This window comes from Megascapheus bottae, chromosome 37 (genome assembly GCF_031878675.1).
Source record: "Megascapheus bottae isolate mThoBot1 chromosome 37, mThoBot2.hap1, whole genome shotgun sequence".
NCBI classification, from domain to species: Eukaryota; Metazoa; Chordata; class Mammalia; order Rodentia; family Geomyidae; genus Megascapheus; species Megascapheus bottae.
Window position 1 is genome coordinate 4,261,655 of NC_143545.1, and position 20,784 is coordinate 4,282,438.

Genomic DNA, 20,784 nt, shown 5'->3' on the forward strand with positions numbered 1-20,784 from the left:
CATGCAGGAAGCCCTGGGTTCAATTCCTCAGTACCACAGACACAGAAAAATCCAGAAGTGGTGCTGTGGCTCAAGTGGTAGAGCTCTACCCTGAGAAAGGTCAAGAACAGTGTCCAGACCCTGAGTCAAGCCCCACGACTAGCAAAAACAAAACATTATATTATATATACACATGTGTATATATGCATTAATATATAACATATTATCAATATATTGTAGAATATGTTGAGTATAGTATACAATTCCTATGCAAATGTGCATGTCATTGTATTTCAGACTCTACATGTTGTCTTTTTTTTTTTTTTTAACACTTTCTCAGGTTTACGTCTTTTTGTCTGTTTGTTTGCCTACCCTGGGGATTGAACTCAGGGCCTGGGCACTGTGTCTCTCCATGGCGGGTGCTCTGCCACTTGAGGCACAGTTTTTTGCTGGTTCATTGGTGCTAAGAGTCTCCTGGAGTTCCCAGGCTGGCTTTGAACTGTGATCCTCAGATCTCAGCCCCTGGGTAGCTGGGGTGACAGCCTGAGCCCCCAGCACCGCTCTTAGGTTTCTTCCAGCTCCCTTGCAAACCATGCAGAATAAAAGGCCTTGGGAGGGAGGAGAGGGGATTGCAACCATTTCTGGCCTAAGCAGAGGCCATGGCATCTCCACTCTCCTGGTCTCCTGTGGAAATGGGACATTGTCACTGTGCACGCTGCAGCTGCGCCCTGCGCCCACAGGGGGGCGGTAGATTCCCTGCCAAGTCCACCTGGGCCAGAGACCAAGGCTTCCCTAGACAGCTGAGTGTGTGTGTGTGTGGGTGTGTGTGACCCCAGAATGAGCAGGGAGCAGTGGGTGAGTGTTTCACGCCTGTCACCGCAGTACTCAGGAGGCTGAGATCTGAGGATGGAGGTTCAAAGCCAGGTCAGGTAGACAAACTTGTGAGACTCTTATTTCCCGTGAACCAGCAAAAATCCACACAGGAAGCTTTGGCTCAAGTGGCAGAGCACCAGCCTTGAGGAAAAAAAATAGGAGCTAAGCAAGAGAACAGGGTCCTGAGTTCAAATTCCAACACCAGGGCAAAGCCCAACACACACACACACACACACACACACACACACACACACACACACAGGAGTGATCTCTGAGCAGAGCCGTGTAGAGACCTGAGTTCCAGTCCTAGTAGAAAATGACAGGTTCAGCTGGCATTTGGTGGCTGTGGAGAATTTTCCTTCTGTTGGATTGGACTGGTTTGTTTTGGGGTGCTGGGGTTTGAACTCAGGGCCAAGCAGTTGTAGACATGAGCTTTACCTCTAGAGCCACAGCTCCACTTCCGGTTTTCAGGTGGTTGGTTGACAGTAAGAGTCTCACAGACTTTCCTGCCCGGCTGGCTTTGAACCTCCACACTCAGCTCCCAGCCTCCTGAGGATCTGGATTACAGGCGTGGACATCAGTGGATAGACGAGACTTTTTCATGGTCCTGTGTGGAGTTTGGGAGGAAAACACAAAATAACTTCTAACTACTTTAAAGGGTTATAGGAAGTTGAGTGTAAAACAAACACACCCCTAAAAATCCTCCTCCTCCTGCGGGGCCCCAGGTCCTCTGTGGGTGAGTCCGGGTCTCCTTCCACCGCCAGGGGCACCCCTGACTCAAACTCACTGGACCTAACAGCAAGCAGGCAGGAGGGTGGATTTGTGGGTCACAACCTTCCCTGTATCTGGTCAACCTAGAGCCACGGGACGGGGAACAACAAGTGTTCAGAGCCACGAATGATGGAGCCCGAGTCACAGGTCACACCCCCACGGTGTGCCATCTGCTGACCAGCAAGTGTCACTGGTGACATCATGGAGCCAACTTCTTGTCAGGAACAAAGCTTCATCCTAGTGTGTGTGTGTGTGTGTGTGTGTGTGTGTGTGTGTGTGCATCCTGGGACTTGAACTCAGGGCCTGGGCACTGGCCCTGAGCTTTTTCACTCAAGACTGGTGCTCTACCACTTGAGCCATATCACCACTGCTGGCTTTTTGCTGGTTTGCAGCCTTAGAAGGCTCCCAGACTTTTCTGTCCAGGCTGGCCTCCAATCGCGATCCTCAGGTCTCAACCTCCTGTGAGAGCTAGGATGACCGGTGGGAGCCAGCGGCGCCCAGTTTATTCCAGATGCCTTTGTTCTGATCCTTTGCCTGATCAATTCCGCCCTTCCTCTCCTCCTCCTCCTCCTCCTCCTCCTCCTCCTTCTCCTCCTTCTTCTCCTCCTCCTTCTCCTTCTTCTTCTCCTTCTCATATGCCCAGCATTGTCCTGAGCGATCCCTTACCTGGTCTGCTTCCACGCTCTTACCTGACGGTTGCTGTGTCCACGCTGTGAGTTCACACAGAGAGGAGGCTGGGACATTTTAACAGGCTGGCCTGTGGCGGTCCAGTGCCTGACGGGCTGCAGCGGGGCGTGGTGGCGCGGGCGTGTCATCCCAGCCACTCACAGGCTGAGACCTGAGGATGGAGTTCCAGGCCAGCTTGGGCAGGGAAGTCTCTCGGTGAGACTCTCATCTCCAGTGACCAGCAAAAAGCCAGGAGTGGAGCTGTGGCTCAAGTAGTAAAGCAACAGCCGAGAGTGGACAAAGCCCAGGGTCAGTACCCACCCCAAAATACACATCTGTGTTCTGTAGTTTTGTATGTATATGTGCATGTTTGCATAATATATAATTAATATAATGCACAAGTACCATATAGTATATAACTGTCCATGTCATATGATATGTTAAGCATATATCACATAAAATACATGTGTTTAATACATATATTATATTTTCATAATATGTAACATATTATGTTATATAATGCAATACATAATATAATGTAAGAATATATTTATAATAATATATTCCATAGCATATATTCTTATGATATATAATATATGATATATAAGAATATATGATATAATATATATTAGATTTTATATCATAAGAATGTTATAAAATACTATATACTATTTTATTAAATAATATATTATAAATCACATATAAATATTATATTTAGTACATATAATGCATATTGCATATTTAATGTTTTATAGGCTACTCAGGCAACTAACTGTGAGCTGAGGACTGAGGTTCAAAACCAGCCTGGGAAAGAAAGTCTATTAGACTCTTTTTTTAAAAAATTTGCCATTCCTGAGACTTGAACTCAGGGCCTGGGCACTGACACTGAGCCTCTTTGTGGTGAAGTCTAACGCTCTAGCGCTTCAGCCACAGTGCTCCTTCTGGCTTTGATCTATGTATGTGGTACTGAGGAATCGAACCCAGGGCTTCCTGCATATGAGGCAAGCACTGTACCCCGAGTAATAATACAAGGCCCTGAGTTGAAGGTCCAGCACAGAGTGGGGGGTTGACAGTTGCACACAGGTCTGTGCAGGAATGTGGACTCTAGAATGAGCTCAGTCGAGAGCCATGGTGGACAGAACACAAAGCCAACGGGTTCATGTGTGTGTTCACATATCCTTATTTTTCTCCTCTTGCTATTCCCCTCCAGCCCCCCATCCACAACCAAGATTTATTCCCCACCAGGATCTCCCGTTCCAAGTTCTGTGCACAGGACAAGGGTGAGATCCGAACTGGAGAGGCAGAAAGCTGAGCTGGGAGTCATGGCTGTGATTTCTGTCTGGAAAGTTCCTTCTGGCAGATCCATTTTGCTTCAGAATCGCAGTTCTCAGCATAGAGGCCTTTGTGTGAGACGTGGGCGCAGCTCGGGGCCTGGGAATCTCCGGTCATCTGGAATCTGAGAGGCAGGACCAAAAACCCACGTGACGTGGAGCAATGTCTCAATCCATCCCTCCCCCCACGACCCGCAGAAAGGACACAGGCTCAAGGTCACCAACACAAGGTTGCCAAAAAACCTTTTCATGCAGCTCACAGAATCCTCAGCCATGCTAGAGTTCATCTCTATTGGAAAGAATCATTCCTGTGTGTGTGTGTGTGCGTGTTTTCCCAGGACTTGAACCCAGGACCTTGGTGCTGTCCCTGAGCTACTTTTGCTCAAGGCCCAGCACTCTACTATTAGAACCACAGCATCACTTACCACTGTTTTGGTGGCTTCATTGGAGATGAAAGTCTCATGGATTTTTTTTTGCCCAGGCTGGCTTTGAACCTGGATCCTCAGATCTCAGCTCCTGAGTGGCTGGGAGGACAGGCGTGAGCCACTGATTCCCAGCTGAAGCTGTGAATCTCTTCCTGGTCCTGTCAAACTCCATTAGAAGCCAGGCTCTGGTGGCTCCCGCCTGTTATCCCAGCTGCTCAGGAGGCTGAGATCTGAGGATCCAGGTTCAAAGCCAGCCCAGGCAAGAGAGTCCATGAGATTGTGATCTCCCATGAACCACCAGAAAAGCTGCAAGTGGAGTTGTGGCTCAAGTGGCAGAGGGCCAGCCTGGAGTGAAAAAGCCAAGTGACAGACAGGCCCTGAGTTCCAACCCCAGGAGCAGCAGCGAAATAAACAAACTAACTGGAGATGCGTGTGCACACGGGATAAAAGAGCGAGTGCACGCCCCTGCCACGTGGAAATGCTCCTGCAGCCTGGGAACCCCTTGTCTTCGCAGGCTGTTCAGCCTCTGGAAATTTCCTGACCCAAACAAAGACACCTCTGTTGAGCACAGGCTCCATCTTACAGCACACAGCTGACACCCGTGGAGTGTCACATTACATCCCCGGGACTCACGTGGTGGGATTGAACGCAGAGCCATTTATCCACTTCCACGCCTTCTGCGGCAGTGTGTGATTTAGTCCAATCCAGTAGAGGCTTTTGTCATGTTCCAGAAAGTTCTGCAGGAGCCTCTGAGATAGGAGAACAAATGACAACATGACTCTGTGTGTGTGTGCATGTGTGTGTGTGTGTGTGTGTGTGTGTGTGTGCCAGTCCTGGGGCTTGAACTCGTGGCCTGAGCACTGTCCCTGAGCTCTTTTGCTGAAGGCTGGCACTCTACCACTTGAGCCACAACTGCACCTAGGTCATTTTGGTGGTTCATTGGTCGCACAGGCTTTGTTGCCTGAGTTGGCTTTGAACCCTGATCCTCAGATCTCAGCCTCCTGAGAGGCTGGGATGACAGGTGTGAGCTACCAGCACCCAGCTGTTTTTATTTTATTTTCCCCTAGTGTAGCAGCACAAGTAAGAATGCCCTCATGTCTCTGTTAATTCTGCCTTCTCTGTGATGTATACAGATAGACACATACACACACACACATACATACATACATACATACATACATACATACATACATACATACATCATAGATGTCGATGCCTAGATGCAGAAATAAAGTTGGAAGTGTTATACAAACATACATAAGAAAATTGGATAAACAGCTAAAGATGGATACATGCAAGCATGCATATCCACATATCCACAGAAACACAGATACATACACAACATGCAGAAGGCATTGCTATTCTTTTCTTTCTCCTCTGCACCTATTTGTTTGCATTTGCTTTCTCTACATTCATTTCTAAACCTTAGAAAGGAAAAAGATGAGGGCTGGGGCAGTGGAAAGGGGTAAAAGGAGGACATGGAGATGAAGAAGATTAGCCCCGGAGGAGGTAACAGCAGGGATAGGTGTTGATAGTTGCCTATGTGGCAGTGTGGAAGCTGAAGGCCTGAACGACACGTTTAAAGAGCGCGGGTTTCTGAGTGCGGCGGATGTGGAATCCAGTTCTCTGGCCTGGCTCCCCTGCTTGAATAAAGTTCGAAAGTTGGAACTCGGTTGACAATACAATTTCTGAAGAACTACAAGTCCTGGCAAGAAATGTCTGACTCTTCCCCACCTCCATCTGAGAGGAAACAAAATCAAAGCCCTCAGTGGAGGCTCTACACAATGTGAACAACCTGAGAAGTCTCGACTTGTTTCATGGTGAGATCCCAGACCTGGAAGACCACAGAGATTTGCTGCTGCAGCAAATGTCATACTTGGATTTGATCAGGAGGAAAACGAAGCACCAGACTTGGAAGAGGAAGAAGAGGAGGAGGAAGAGGAGGAGGAAGCAGATTCACACTTGGGAGAGGAGGAAGAGGAAGTGGGAGGAAAGAGGAAATTCAGGCTGAAGAAGATGATGATTATAATAAAGAAAGGGAAGAGGAGGAGGAGGAGGAGGAGGAGGAGGAGGAGGAGGAAGGCAGAGAGAAGAGAGAACATGGTGAGCATGACAGAGAAGAAGAAGAGGACCAGAGCAATCTAAGATTCCATTTCCTCGCTGCCTGGCTGTGCAGCATCCTCAATCTGTAACTGTTGTTTTTTTAATAGGAGAGCTGTGGTTTTACTATTTTTACCTTATCATTCCAATTAAGATTTACTAGTGTATTAATGATCTTGTTGTATGTAAAGAAATTTTTTTTATTAACTCCTTCCATCCATTGTGCAGTTGTCTAGCAATGGTTTTGGCATCTTGATTTTTCTAATTCAGGCTTACTGTCTTAGATGTTTTTAGCCCATAATTAAAACATGATCGATTTTATACAGGTGTAGTTTGCCTTTCTTTTGTAAGGTTTTGAAGTGATTTATAAATTAACCAAAATCGCAGTCAGTTCTAATATGAAAGGAAAATAGCTTCTTGATTGATAAGTTGATTATTTTATTTAGAAGTGATTTAGATGTTTAGTTTGAAGGCAGTTATTTTCATTTTATTTACTTATTTTTTCTGGCTATGAGCATTTGGGGCTGTCTTGTCACTTGAATGCATTGGAGAGTAGAATCAGAATATTAAAAAGTTCATTTAGCAGTCCGTATAGTTAATGGATTTGGGGAGATTTCTATTCAGCAATATAGCCCATTTATTTTATAGTGACTGAAAAGATTTTGTTTTAGAAGGAAACATTGCCTATGCTATATCCAGAGACATTTAGGTTAACTATTTCTTCAGGCTGCAGACCGTGGCACCCAGTGTGGCTTTTTTTTATTTTAGAAATGCATTCTCCCATCATCTGTCTATGATCAGCTTCTCCTCTTCATTCCCTCTCCTACCCCAAAAGACTGGAAACTTGGGGCTATCTAGAAAAATCCTTTAGTCTAACACCTCAACTACCTTTTCAGGCTTGTCTGAGTTTTTTTTTTAAGTGGGAGAATTAGAGACTTTTCTGAGCTAAAATATTATGAATAGAGTTTTTATGTAAAGAGCTCAGCTTACTGTTAAATCTTTCTTGGCTGATGACATGAGATACTGTATCAAAATAAGAAGAGAATGGCCAGGCCCAGGGATAGGGTGGTAGTGTTGAGATCAATTTAGAACTCAGGGACAGGGCCAGACCCAGTGTTCAAGCCCCATAACCCATAAAGAAAAATTGTCAAAAACTAAAAGGCTGCACAACTGACTGAAATAAAACTCTTGAGATAAATTTGGTGGGAGAGATTGAAATCTCCAAAAGATAAACATTTTTTTCTCCTAATTTTTATCAAGTGAAATACCTGTGTTAGTTCCTAAAAATTGCTCATTCTAACCATTATAAAATGCTTATTTTATGTATATTGTCTATGAATCAATGCTTATTTTATATATATAGACTTTCGTATCAATCATCTTATTGTGCCAACAAAATTAAAGTTCCTTTGGTTTGAGACTTCACTTATAGCCCCCAGATAACTTTTAAGACTTCCTTATCTTTGTGGGTGGTATTTTCCTGCAAATAAAGTAAGAATGGGTTTATATTTTATAGAAGTTCTGGGTCCTGTTTTAATGCTCTTTGTATGACAGTATGTATATAATGTGTTAAGTTCCTCAAGAATCTCTCCTTAACATTTTGAACACTTTTGTGCAACTGTGTTTTGAATAAAGCCATGATAGTGTTATAAAACAAATCGAAAAAAGAGAGATGCATAAATACAAAAATAGGGATAGAAATGCTGAGTGGGTGGATGTTGTCTGATGGATGATGGTGATGGGATAATAGATGGATAGATAGATGGATGGTGGATAGTGGGTGGTAGATGGGTGTGTGGATGGGTAGATGGATGGCTAGATGGGTGGGTGGTGAAAGGATGGATGGATGGATGGATGGATGGATGGATGGATAGATGGGTAGATGGGTGGATGGGAGATTGGAAGAGTGGATGGATAGGTGAATGTATGGTTAGGTGGGTGGGTGGATGGATGGATGGATGGATGGGTGGATGGATGGATGGATGGATGGATGGATGGGTGGATGGAGGATGGATGGGTGGATGAATGGACGGATTGATGGATGGATGACTGATAGTTGCTGGATGTGGATGGATGGAGGATGGGTGGATGGTGATGGAGGATGGAGGATGATGAAGGAGGGATGGTGGGAAGGTGGATAGTGATTGGATGGATGGAAACAGAGGCATATGTACAGAACCTTTGGTGAGAAGTGCAGAGATCCTGGCCGGGGTCCCAGGCTGCTGACTTCCAGGAAGACATTTCACCCCACCCCTGCTCACCAGCTCCTCCCGATCGCGAATGAGCAGCAGGCTGGATTCCTTAGTGGGGCAGTCAGCCAGACTGTCACGCCAAGTCACAGACGTGGATGATAAGAAGAGGCACTTGTCTCCACGCTGCTGCCACGACAGGGGGCACGAGGCCAGGGGCACTGTCTGCACTGGAGAAACAGGGAGAGGTTGACCTTCCACCACCCGGGCCCCGATGAATCATGACCACCATGCAACATGTCACCCAGCCATGTTATCACAGTACGTTCATTATTAGTATTATTATTTGAACTCAAGGCCTGGGCTCTGTCCCTCACCTCTTCAGCTCAAGGCTGGCGCTCTACCACATAAACCACAGTGCCACTTCCAGTTTTCTGGTGGTTCACTGGAAATGAGAATCTCATGGACTTTCCTGCCTAGGCTGGCTTTGAACCATGGTCCTCAGATCTCAGCCTCCCCAGTAGCTGGGATGACAGGCGTGAGCCACCATGCCCAGCTTGTAGGTTATATTTTTTATTTTGGCTAATCTTTATTGAAAAGGTGATGAGCAGGGGAGGTACAATTAGGTAAGTAAGGCCATGAGTACACTTGTTTTAAACCCTGTTACTCCACTCCTCGTTTTTTCCACTTACCCTCCCTATCCCTTCTCCCGCAAATGGTCGGGTTCATTTCCAGCATAATGTCCAGTGGAGACCAACGCTGCCTTAGTTCACCCTCTGTCCTCTGTTCCTGTGATTCCCTTCCTTCTCACACACCAAATAATCTTACATACAGGACACAAGGTACAGAAGACTAAGAGAAAAGAAGGAGAAAGTAACTACGTGCAGGATACCCTAAGAACCTCTTTTTCCCTCTCTTGGAGTTGGTGTTGATACACTTCATTATATATGGTCCTGTACACTTAGCAATTAGGCTAGTCAGATGCCCTGTTAAAAACATCATACACAGGCCGGGGTTGGGCCTGGTGGTAGAGTGCTTGCCTAGCATGCATGAAGACCCGGGTTTGATCCCTCAGTACCACATACATAGAAAGAAGCTGGAAGTGGTGCTGAGGCTCAAGTGGTAGAGCTCCAGCCTTGAGAAAGTCCAAGGACAGTGCTCAGGCCCTGAGCTCAAGCCTAGGACTGGCAACAAAAAAAAATCATAAACATAGACTAGCAGAAAGCCATTCTTGAAAGCCATCAATTGTCTTTCAACTTTCAACAGATATTCTTCATGATAGAACAGGTCTCGATTAGGATCCTTGGCTTTCTGCAATGCAGGTTCAATGCTGTCTGTGATACTTTCTACCCTGCTGGTCCCAGTGCTGTTTTTTATTCTTTTTTTGAAGAATTTGTCAACATTGATTTTTACATCCTATTTCAAATGACGTATTCAAGAAGGGAATCTCTATATACAGTTTTTGGGGTCTGATCACCATCTCTGAGGCCTGTTCACCATTCTGGCTCAGCGGCCACTAAAGGGCTTTGGCCAGGCATTCCTCGCAGACCTCTCTTGAGGTGTTTCTGTGTATGTGACTCAACTGAACCCCCGTAGGGCAGGTCCTGCCCAGTACCTAAAAGTTGGCCCTCATCTTTAGTGATAGCACCTTGGCCTTTTCCTATTGGCTGCTCTCCCCTGCCCCGCCCCCTTCCCCCCCCACAGTAAATATTCACAGCTGACACAGCTCCTGGCTCAGTGTTGTTTTCTCCCAGGTAAATGGAGAAGGGCTGGGCTATCGCTACTTGCCATCTCGCTGGGCGCCAGGGGACTTCCAGCTGGCCCTAGGTGACCCTCTCACACCCATGTTGCTGGAGAGCGACAACAATCGCTGGCACTTAGATTTTACAACTTCATTAAAATTAGGCTCAGGGCTTGTATATCATAGGTACATCTTAATCTATGTAATAAAACATGATGTCTATAGTCATAAATTTTTATGACTATGTAGTTCCGTTTATATTTCCAATTCCATGTCCATAGCCTGGGGTACACAAATATTGAGTCCTTGCTCTTGTACTGTTTGGATCTAATAGCCACATATTAAGGATACCATGCGCCTTTTGTTTGTTCGGTCTTGACTTAAATCTCACTCAACATGATTCACTCTAGATTCATCCACTTCCCTGCGAATGACATTATTTTCTCTTGTCTGTTGGCTATGTAGAATTATATTGTGTACATATACCACATTTTCTGTATCCATTCATCTGCAGTAGGGCATCTGGGTTGTTTCCATCGCCTGGCTATTGTGAATAGTGCAGAGATGAACATAGCTGAGCAGGTGTCTTTATAATATCCTGGGTTGTGCTGTTCAGGATAGATGCCCAGAAGTGGTATGGCGGGATCATAGGGAAGGTCTATTTTCAGTTCTTTAAGAAACCTCCACACTGCTTTCCAGAGTGGCCGAACTAGTTTACAATCCCACCAGCAGTGCAGTAGGGTTCCTTTTTCTCCACAACCCCGCCAGCATCTGTCATTGTCTGAGTTCAAAATCTTGGCCATTCTTGTTGGGGTAAGGTGGTATCTTAGGGTTGTTTTTATTTGCATTTCTTTTATGACCATGGATGATGAACATTTTCTCATCTGCTTTTCTGCCATTTTAATCTCTTCTCCTGATAAGTCTCTCTTTAGTTCCCTTGCCCATTTAGCGAATGGTCTGTTGGGTTTGGGGGGGATTAGTTTCTTGAGTTCCCTGTAGATACTGGATATTAAGCATTTGTCTGATGTATTATTGGTAAATATCTTTTCCCAGTTGGTTGGCTATCTTTCTACGTTACTGGCTATGCTTTTATCTGTGCAGAAACTTTTTAATTTTTGGCTTGTAAATTTTTTTAAGATGCCAAGAGACAGAATACCTGGTTCCAGCTGATCTGATTCAACAGACACTGACCAAGATGTCAGGCTCACACCTGTGATCCCAGCTCCTTACGAGACTGAGATCTAAGGCTCAGGTTCAAAGCCAGCCTGGCCAGCTAGAAGTGGAGCTAGGGCTCCAGTAGTAGATCACTTTGTTTGAACAGTAAAGCTCAAGAACCCGAGTTCAAATCCCAGTACACATAGTTCTCTCTCTCTCTCTCTCTCTCCCTCTCTCTCTCTCTCTCATACACACACACACACACACACACACACACACACACACACACTCACCAAAACAAAGACTATTTCTCACTTCCATTAAATTCATCACCAGTGTTAATTTGCCTAAATAGATACCAATATTTAACTCACCTAAAAACGTGCAAACCTAAAGCCACGGACAAAGCATACAGTCAAGAGTAACCGATTTCATTAAATCCACGAGAAAGACTGCAGGAAATATTCTAAAGAAATTCCTGCCTAATGATGCATTCATAGTTCTGTGTGTGTGTGTGTGTGTGTGTGTGTGTGTGTGTGTGTGTGTGTCTGTCTGTCTGTCTGTCTGTTGGTCTGTCTGTCTCCCCCCCTCCTCTCTCTTTCTTGCCAATCCCGGGGCTTGAACTCAGGTCCTGGGCACTGTCCCTGAGTTTTTCCCTCAAGGCTAGCACTCTACCACTTGAACCACGGCTCCATTTGCTGCTTTTTGTTTTTTGTGCTGGTTCATGGGAGATAAGAGTCTCTTGGAATTTCCCCCCTGGCTGGCTCTGAATTTGATGTTCAGATCTCCGCCTCCTGAGTAGCTGAGGATACAGGAAGGACTTTTCTTTTCCCCCCAGTCTCAGGATTGTACTCAGGGCCTAGGCACTGTCCTTGAACTTCTTTTGCTCAAGGTTGGCGCTCTACCACTTGAGCCACAGCACCACTTCCAGCTTTTCTGCGTCTGTGGTACTGAGGAATCGAATCCAGGGCTTTGTGAAGCTAGGCAAGCCCTCCACCACTAGGCCGCGCTCCCAGTCCTTAACTTTTTTCCCCTTTAGTTCTGTCTAGCAGAAACCCCTCATGCATGGCTACTGGAATGACCACGGGCTATTCACCCCACATTAGCCCTTAGGGAATTCAAGCCAAGACGATTTACCTGGTCCTTCAGTCCTGTTTTCTTGAATGTCCACACTGCTTTCTTTTGTCGGTGAATTTTGTGTTAAGAATGCCACTAGTAAAGAACAAATGGAGAGGGTGGATATTGAAACATGTGCTTGAAGGGGCGTTACATGTTATTATATGCATGCGACCCGAATCGAGTTATCTCGACATGCTTGCAAAGAAAGACCAGCCATTACTGATGGGGTGACAAAGAGCCCTGATTCAGAGACAAAAACATTACAAACAAACACAGAAAAATAAAACAGGCACCGTGGCGCCACGCCTGTCGTCCCAGATACTGAGATCTGAGGATCCAAGTTCAAAACCAGCTCTCATAGGAAAACTCTTATCTCTGCTGAATCTCCATCAAGCTGGAAGTGGAGCTGTGGCTTGAGGGGTCAAGCACCAGTCTTGAACACAAAATGTCAGACACAATGCCTAGGCCCTGAGTTCAAGCCCCGGGACCAGCACATACACTTACACACACAAACAAAAACAAACAATACAACAAAAAGGAGAGCATCAAGGGAAGGAGCCCCTCGATATGGGGTTATGTGTTCTATATGACATCAATCAATCGGGGAAAGGGCTTTCTTCAACTCCTCTCCCCTTCAAAATGGAGTCTTTCTCTGTTTTCACTGGGAGATTGGCGCCCACCAGCCGGAAGGTAGCAGACTATCTGCAAACTGTAAATCACTGGAAAATATATATAATATATATATATATATATATATATATATTGCCAATCCTGAGGCTTGAACTCAGGGCTTGAACACTGTCCTAGGGCTTTTTCCTTAAGGTTAGCACTCTGACACTTGAGCCACAGCACAACTTCTGGCATTTCTTTGTATGTGATACCAAGGAATCAAACCCGGGTCTTTGTGCATGCTAGGCAAGCACTCTACCACTAGGCCAAAATCCTGGCCCCTTCACTGCAAATTTTAACTTTAATTTTGTTGTTCTTGTTGTTGTTGGTTGTGGGGCTTGAACTCAGGGCCTGTGTGCTGTCCCTGAGCTCTTCAGCTCAAGGCTAGCCATCTACCACTTGAGCCACAGCACCACTTCTGGTTTTCTGGTGGTTCATTGGAGAGAAGAATCTTATGGCTTTTTCTGCCTGGGTTGGCTTTGAACCGTGATCTTCAGATCTCAGCCTCTTGGGTAGCTAGGATAATAGTAGTGAGCAACCAGTTTTACTTTAACTTTAAATGTCATCTTTGGGTCACAGCTGTGATCTCGTTATTCTGTGGGGGTCCTGGGGCTTGAACCTAGGGCCTGATCACAGTCTTTTTCTTTGTTCAAGATTGGTGCTCTAGGGCCAGGAGTTTGGCCTAGTGTATAGCGTTTGCCTAGCATGCATGAAGACCCGGGTTCAATTCCTAAATACCACATACATAGAAAAAGCTGGAAGTGGTGTTGTGGCTCAAGTGGTAGAACAGTTAGCCTTGAGAAAGTCCAAGGACAGTGCTTAGGCCCTGAGTTCAAGCCCCAGGAATGGCAAAAAAAAAAAAAAAAAAAAACCATTAGTGCTCTACCATTTGATCCACAGCTCCCTTCCCGCTTTTTGGTGGTTCACTGAAGAGCTAAAGGTCTTATGTACTTTCCTAGCTAGGCTGCCTTTGAACTGTGATGCTCAGATCTCAGCCTCCTGAGTAGCAGGGATGATAGGCAGGAGTCACGGGGTGTGTTTTTGTGGTGGTGTCACACGTGTGGTTTCCCCATAAATGGCTGAGTCATATCTAGAGACGTGGGAAAACAAGGGAGGGTTGCTGGTTTGTTTGCATGGTGGGTGTGCAAATCTTGTGACAACACATCCCAAAGGTGCCTCCTCTCCTGTCCACCCACTCAGGGGACCAAACTCTGTCAAGAAGCTCTCAGCCTTGCTATGGAAACAGAGAGGAGCCATGAGACCCCCACCCCGCCTCACTCACCTGCCACACTCAGCCCAACAACGCCCAGGACCAGTAGAGTCACACAAGCACAGGAAAGCCTGAACACCCGCCCGCGCCAATGGGGCCTGTGGCACACATCTGGAAAGAGCAAGAAACACGCGTTCACCTGGGGTCTGGTGGGTCCCGCCAGTCAGCCCTGCCACTCAGGAGGCTGAGAGCTGAGGATCAGGGTTTGAAGCCAGCCCAGGCAAGAAAGTCCCTGAGACTCCATTGTGCGTGTGCATGTGCGTGTGTGTGTGTGTGCGTGTGTGTGTGTGTGTGTGTGTGTGTGTGTGAGTGTTCTGGGATTTGAACTCATGGCTTTAGGATACTCTCTGAGCTTTTTACTTCTCCCAAGGCTGGTTCTCTACCACTTGAACCACACCTCCGCTTCCAACTTCTTCTTTTGCAGGTCCATGGACTCTCCTGCATGGCACTGAACCCTCAGCCTCAGCACTGGGTTTCCTGAGTAGCTGGGATGTCAGGCTGTGAGCTGTTTTCACTGTGTGTTCTCCACTCATTTCACAGAGGTAACCACTCGCCCTTTGGTCACAAAGAAAGCAGGTCACAGCTCGAGTCCTTCCTGAGTTTGTGGCCGGGCTGAGACCTAAGGCCCCCGCGTGTGGTCAGCACCCACTCAGCATGAGATTCCGTGTGGTTTTCACACCCACAAATGATTCTGCTCTCATTCTCAAGGCCTACAACTTTACCGCAAGCAAATTCGGCATGTATTTATTTATTTATCTGTTTGTTTGTTTGTTTGTTTCATGTTCCTGTTAAATTGCTTCTCAGGGTGGCATTGTGTGGGCCAAGGGATGGCAGATGGAATTTTCTGCACTCACAGATTGGGGACCTGGGGTCAATGGTGTGGAAGGAAACTTGCCTCTCTCCCGTCCCCTGCTGTTCTGTTCTGAAATTGAATTTCCTTTCTCCCCTGGCTGCCTCCCAGCCGCTGTCTGAGGCTAAGGACGAAGCAATGAAAGCAGGCCAAGATTTGCCTTTCCTGCCAAAATGGAGCCAGCTCACCGAAACCCGGCCTGGCGTGTGCAGGGAGACACACTTCCCCAGAGCCCACGTGAACACGGCTGCGAGTTCTGATTTTGGTTTTGCTTTGCCGTTTCTGGGGCTTGAACTCAGGGCCTGGATGCCGTCCCTAAGCTGTTGTGGTGAGGGCTGGACGCTCTGAGCCCCAGCTCGACTTCTGGCTTTCTGGGGTTCCTTGAAGAGGATTATCTCATGAACTTTCCCATCCAGACTGGCTTTGAACCATCATCCTCCTGTCTCAGCCTCCCGAGGCAAAGATGTCCCACCCAAAACGGATCACTTGTGTCTACAGCACTCGCACACATGACCTGACGTACGGAATCGTGATTCCTCTGTGTGACACCTCAATAATAACGGTAAAATTATACTAAGAACTGAACACAGTTCATCAGATTCAAACACAGGGGGATAGTGCAACCTAATAATAATCAGACATAGATTCCACCATGGAAATTCAAGTAGAAACATTGCAAAGGGAATATTGCGAGAAAAATCAGTTTGAGTTCAGAAGATATTATAGTGATGTATATGTAAGTAAATGTGTAGAAATATGATATATAGCTAATGCATTTTTTCTTCCTCAGTTTCTAGACTTGTCAACATAAGCTAGCACCAAGGACAAGTTACTAAACACTCATCACGCTTATCAGAAAATCCTTAAGCAAACAGCAAACTTATCAGAAAACCCCAGGCAAGCAGTTCTGGGGATGAATGTCGCCCCAAGGTTACGCAGTCAACTTGGAAACCCAAGCACTTAGCACCGCTCCCCAGTCTCCTGGTGAGTGAGTGCCAGTTTTGACTTTACAATGATAGGTTCTTTGGTCTGGTTGTCATGACAGCCATGGGCCAGTCTGGACTGGAATGGTGAAGTGGTGTAAAATTATTGTCTACCTGCCTGTGGCAGTGTGTGGATCTTAGTTTTACAACCCCCCTCCCCTTGCTTTTTGAATTCAGGACTGCTCTCTCCCAAGTTGAGTTAGCCCCGACAGGTGAGCACAATAAACTTCAGACTTTTCACCATCAACCACCCCCCAAAAACATAGTTATACCTGTAATATTAAAAATCTCAGGTTGCAATTCGAGAATGTTCCTCCCTAAGTCTTCTGACAGCCTTTTTGTATCTTGTTCTTTTTTCTTTCCTTTTTGTTTTTCTTGATCAGTTATGGGGATTTGCATTCTGGGCCTGGGCGTTGTCCCTGAGCTCTTCAGCTCAAGGCTACCACCCAACCTCTAGAGCCACAGCACCACCTCCGGTTTTCTGGTCATTAATTGGAGATTAGAGTCTCATGGAGCTTAATGCCTGTCTGGCTTTGAACTGTGATCCTCAGATCTCAGCCTTCTGAGTAGCTAGGATGACAGACATCAGCCACCTTGCCCGGCTTTTTTCTTTTTCTTTTGTGCCAGACCTGGGGTTTGAACTCAGGACCTGGGCACTGCCACCGAGCTTTTGTGTTCCAGGCTGGCACTCTACCACTGGAAGCCACAGCTCTATGTCTGGCTTTTCTGGTGATTCCTTGGGGAGACGAGTCTCATGAACTTTCCTGCCCCAGCTGGCATTGAACCATGGTCCTCAGATCTCAGTCTCCTGAATTGCTGGGATTGCAGGCGTGAGCACCGGTATTCTCTCCTTCCTGTATTTTGGCATAGATTCTTGTGAACACAACCTTCTGTCGTGCGATCTCACTATGAAGATTCTGTGCAGGGAGCTGAATACCCAGCTCGCCTCATGGCAGCTTGTCATTCTGTCATGTGGTTGATGGAGATGCAAAATTCATATTCTGTGTGGATTCTCATGATGGCAGGAGAAGGAAGTATTAAACTTCCCCAATGAAAAGAATCCCCGGGAAAGCTTAAGGAATATGTTTCACCTCAATCCACAAAGCCAGGGGACACAATCCTACAGTTAAGAAAGAACAAACTCAACACACACACACACACACACACACACACACACACACACACACACACACACACACAGAACAAAAACCCAAATAGCAAAACAATAAATCCACTTACCTGGAGGGGGAGGGAGAGAGGAGGCGAGGACCCTATCGCACTCAGGGGCTCTGGGCAGATTTAAATCCGCATAAATTACCGGGGTGGCCATGCCTGGAGGAAGAGGTGATTTTCTAGAGAAAAGGACAGCGTCCAGGTTCGGGGGGGGGAGAGAAACACTCAGCCAGCGGAAGTTCAGTGTGTGCGTGGTTTGATGTCTGTCTTGGCCCAACCCACACATGACCAGAGCTCGTCCCCAGAACATTGAACTGAAGGTCTGAAATGCTAGAGTCTTGCTTTATTATTATTATTATTATTATTATTATTATTTGGTGCCATACCTGGCACTTGAACTGAGATCTTGGGCACTCTCCCTGAACCCCTAAACTTTTGATTTTTTTTTTCTCCAGTCCTCGGTTTTGAGGACTCAGGGCCTGAGCACTGTCCTTGAGCTTTCTCAAGGCTAGGGCTCTACTACTTGAGCCACAGCACCATTTCAGGCTTTTTCTGTGTAGGTGGCACTGAGGAATTGAACCCGGGTCTTCAAGCATGCTAGGTAAGCACTCTACCACTAGGCCAAACTCCCGGCCATCAAAAGTCATGATTTTTAAGCCAGGTACCGGTGGTGGCTCACACCTGTAATCTCAGCCACTCAGGAGGTTGAGATCTGAGGATCACAGTTCAAAGCAAACCCCGGCAGGAAAGTCCATAAGACTCTTATCTCCAATGGACCACCAGAAAACCAGAAGTTGCACTATAGCTCAAGTGGTAGAGTGCCAGCCTTGAGCTAAAGAAGCTCAGGGACAGTGTCCAGGCCCAGAGTTCAAGCCCCATGACTGACCAAAAAAATGAAATAAATAAAAATGCCACAGACTGGTTGACTCATACAAAATTTCCCTACTCAAAATTCTGGAAGCTAAAGCTAACATCTGACATCAGAGCCTGGGCAAAGTCATTTTCCTCAGAAGCATCTTTCCATATCTTTGTTCTCTATAGTTGTGTTCTCTCTCTCTCTCTCTCTCTCTCTCTCTCTGTCTCTCTCTCTCTCTATATATATAGATAGATAGATATAGATAGATAGATAGATAGATAGATAGATAGATAGATAGATAGATAGATAGATAGATTTTTTTTTGGCAGTCCTGGGCATGGCATTGAACTCAGGGCCTAAGCACTGTCCTTGGGCTTTCTCAAGGCTAGAGCTCTACCACTTGAGCCACAGCACCACTTCTATCGTTTTCTATGTATGTGGTACTGAGGAATTGAACCCGGGTCTTCATGCATGCTAGGCGAGCACTCTACCACTAGGCCACGCTCCCGGCCTTCTGTGAGTTCTGTTCCTGCTTCACAAGATGAGTTTTCACCTTTGTGATTCCCAACTGAGGATCTTTCTCCTAGAGTTTCAGTGGGAGTGAATGCCTAGAATCCTGTATAATGTATCCTGTCCAATACCATTTCTTTTTCTATGTTACTATCCACTGTGTTTATCTGTCCATTTCTAGGCACATTCTGGTGCCATCAATGAAAGAAGCCATGCAGCCTGTGTGTCTCTGGGTCTGGCTTACAGGGTCTCTGGGTCCTGGATCATAGAAAAATAGTATTGAAGCCCGGCACCACTCAAACCTGTCATCCCAGCTACTCGGGAGGCTGAGACCTGAGGATCATGGTTCAAAGCCAGCCTAGGCACTAAAGTCCCTGAGACTTTTTTTTTTTTTGCCAGTCCTGGGGCTTGAATTCAGGGCCTGAGCCCTGTCCTTGGACTTTTTCAAGACTATAGCTCTACCACTTGAGCCACAGTGCCATGTCCAGCCTTTTCTATGTACGTGGTACTGAGGAATTGAACCCGGGTCTTCATGCATGCTAGGTAAGCACTCTACCATTAGACCAAACTCCTCGCTCCAAGTCCCTGATACTCTTATCTGCAATTAATGACCAGAAAACTCAAAGTGGCCCTGTGGCTCAAGGGTAGGGCAGTAGCCTTGAGCTGAAGAGCTCAGGGACAGCACCCAGGCCCAGAGTTCAAGTCTCATGACCGACGACAAAAAAAAAAAAGAAAAAGAAAAAGGAAAGGAAAGGGAAGAAAAGGATATTGATTAAAATAAGTTTCTCTTTCTTATTGTTATCGTTTTCTTCTTTTGGTCTCATGTATTATTGCTTGTCTTTGGGAGCGTGAAGGAGGCATAGAAGTGGAGAGTGAAAGGGTAAACAAAGGCAGCCTCAATTCTCACTGGGCACATATGGAAAATGAACTTTGAAATTTGTGAGTGGGGATGGGAGAGAGAAGCCGGAAGAGAGTGGAGGAAGAGGGGGACACTGTCAAACAAAAGCATTCTTAGCTGGGAGCGTGGCCTAGTGATAGAGTGCCTGCCTAGCATGCAAGAAGACCCAGGTTCGATTCCTAGGTACCACATACATAGAAAAAAGCCGGAAGTGGGGCTGAGGCTCAAGTGGTTGAGCTCTGGCCTTGAGAAAGTCCAAGGACAGTGCTCAGGCCCTGAGCTCAAGCCCAGGACTGGTAAAAAAAAAAAATGCATTCTTGCCGGGCGTGGTGGCTCACGCCTGTAATCCTAGCTACTCAAGAGGCTCAAGGGTAGGGAGGTAGCCTTGAGCTGAAGAGCTGAGGGACAGTGCCCAGACCGAGTTCAAGCCCCATGACCCACAAAAAAAATGCATTTTTACTGACTCATGGAATTGTCACCCCTCTGTGTGTCACCTTTATAAGAACAACTTTGGAACCATTTTGATGAGGGAATTGTTTCCCTGACTGACTTTTCTACATCTTAAAGGCCAATCATGAATTTCTGATTCTTACCTTGAACATCCAGGCTCGTCCAATCCAGACAGTATACAATGCAATGCCCCAAAATGCCAGGACACCTGAAGAAAAAAGAACACGGGAGGAAGGCATTATTCCCTGAGGGTGGGCCTAATTCTTCAAAAGTGCCTTATATCTGCTGCTTCTATGGTCTGGATTAATAAAAGTACACCAAAGGTCACATTTATTTATTTATTGTTCCAGTAGGGGGCTCGAACTCAGGGCCTGAGCACTGTCCTTGGGCTTTCTCAAGGCCTAGTGCTCTACCACTTTAGCCACTGCACCACGTCTGGCATTTTGTCTTTTTTTTTGTGGATCATGAGGCTTGAACTCAGTCTGGGTGTTGTCCCTGAGCTCTTCAGCTCAAGGCTAGCACCCTATCCTGGAGCCAAGCCCTACTTCCCTTTGTTAATTGGAGATACAAGCCTCAAATCCTTTTGGGCCTAGGAATGGTGGAATTTCCTGCCATTAAATACTTCCGCCATAATTGTGGTGAAACTAACGTTCCTGGCATAGTGCTTTTAGAACATTCCTGGCCGATGAGTTTGCAGTTAGTTGACAACATGGTGCTTGCAGAACATTCCTTAGCCATAATGGAAAATTAGGTGGATTCTCAGGCAGAGGTCAACT

General features: G+C 46.2%; 1 protein-coding gene and 2 pseudogenes across 1 annotated transcript; 2 read left to right on the forward strand and 1 right to left on the reverse strand.

Annotated features, from left to right (window-relative positions):
- The window catches only part of LOC150042096 (lysophosphatidic acid receptor 3-like), a 181,658-nt pseudogene that overhangs the window by 24,492 nt on the left and 136,382 nt on the right, over positions 1 to 20,784 (forward strand).
- Positions 3,083 to 14,989, reverse strand: LOC150042098 (killer cell lectin-like receptor subfamily B member 1B allele A). The gene is made up of 6 exons (XM_090325163.1): positions 14,938 to 14,989; positions 14,301 to 14,399; positions 12,338 to 12,442; positions 8,407 to 8,588; positions 4,679 to 4,794; positions 3,083 to 3,799 (listed from the first exon to the last, which is right to left on the reverse strand). Exons 1-6 carry the CDS (start codon positions 14,987 to 14,989, stop codon positions 3,610 to 3,612), a joined length of 744 nt encoding a protein of 247 aa, XP_090181289.1. The 3' UTR covers positions 3,083 to 3,609.
- LOC150042099 (acidic leucine-rich nuclear phosphoprotein 32 family member E-like) lies at positions 4,820 to 6,237 on the forward strand (annotated as a pseudogene).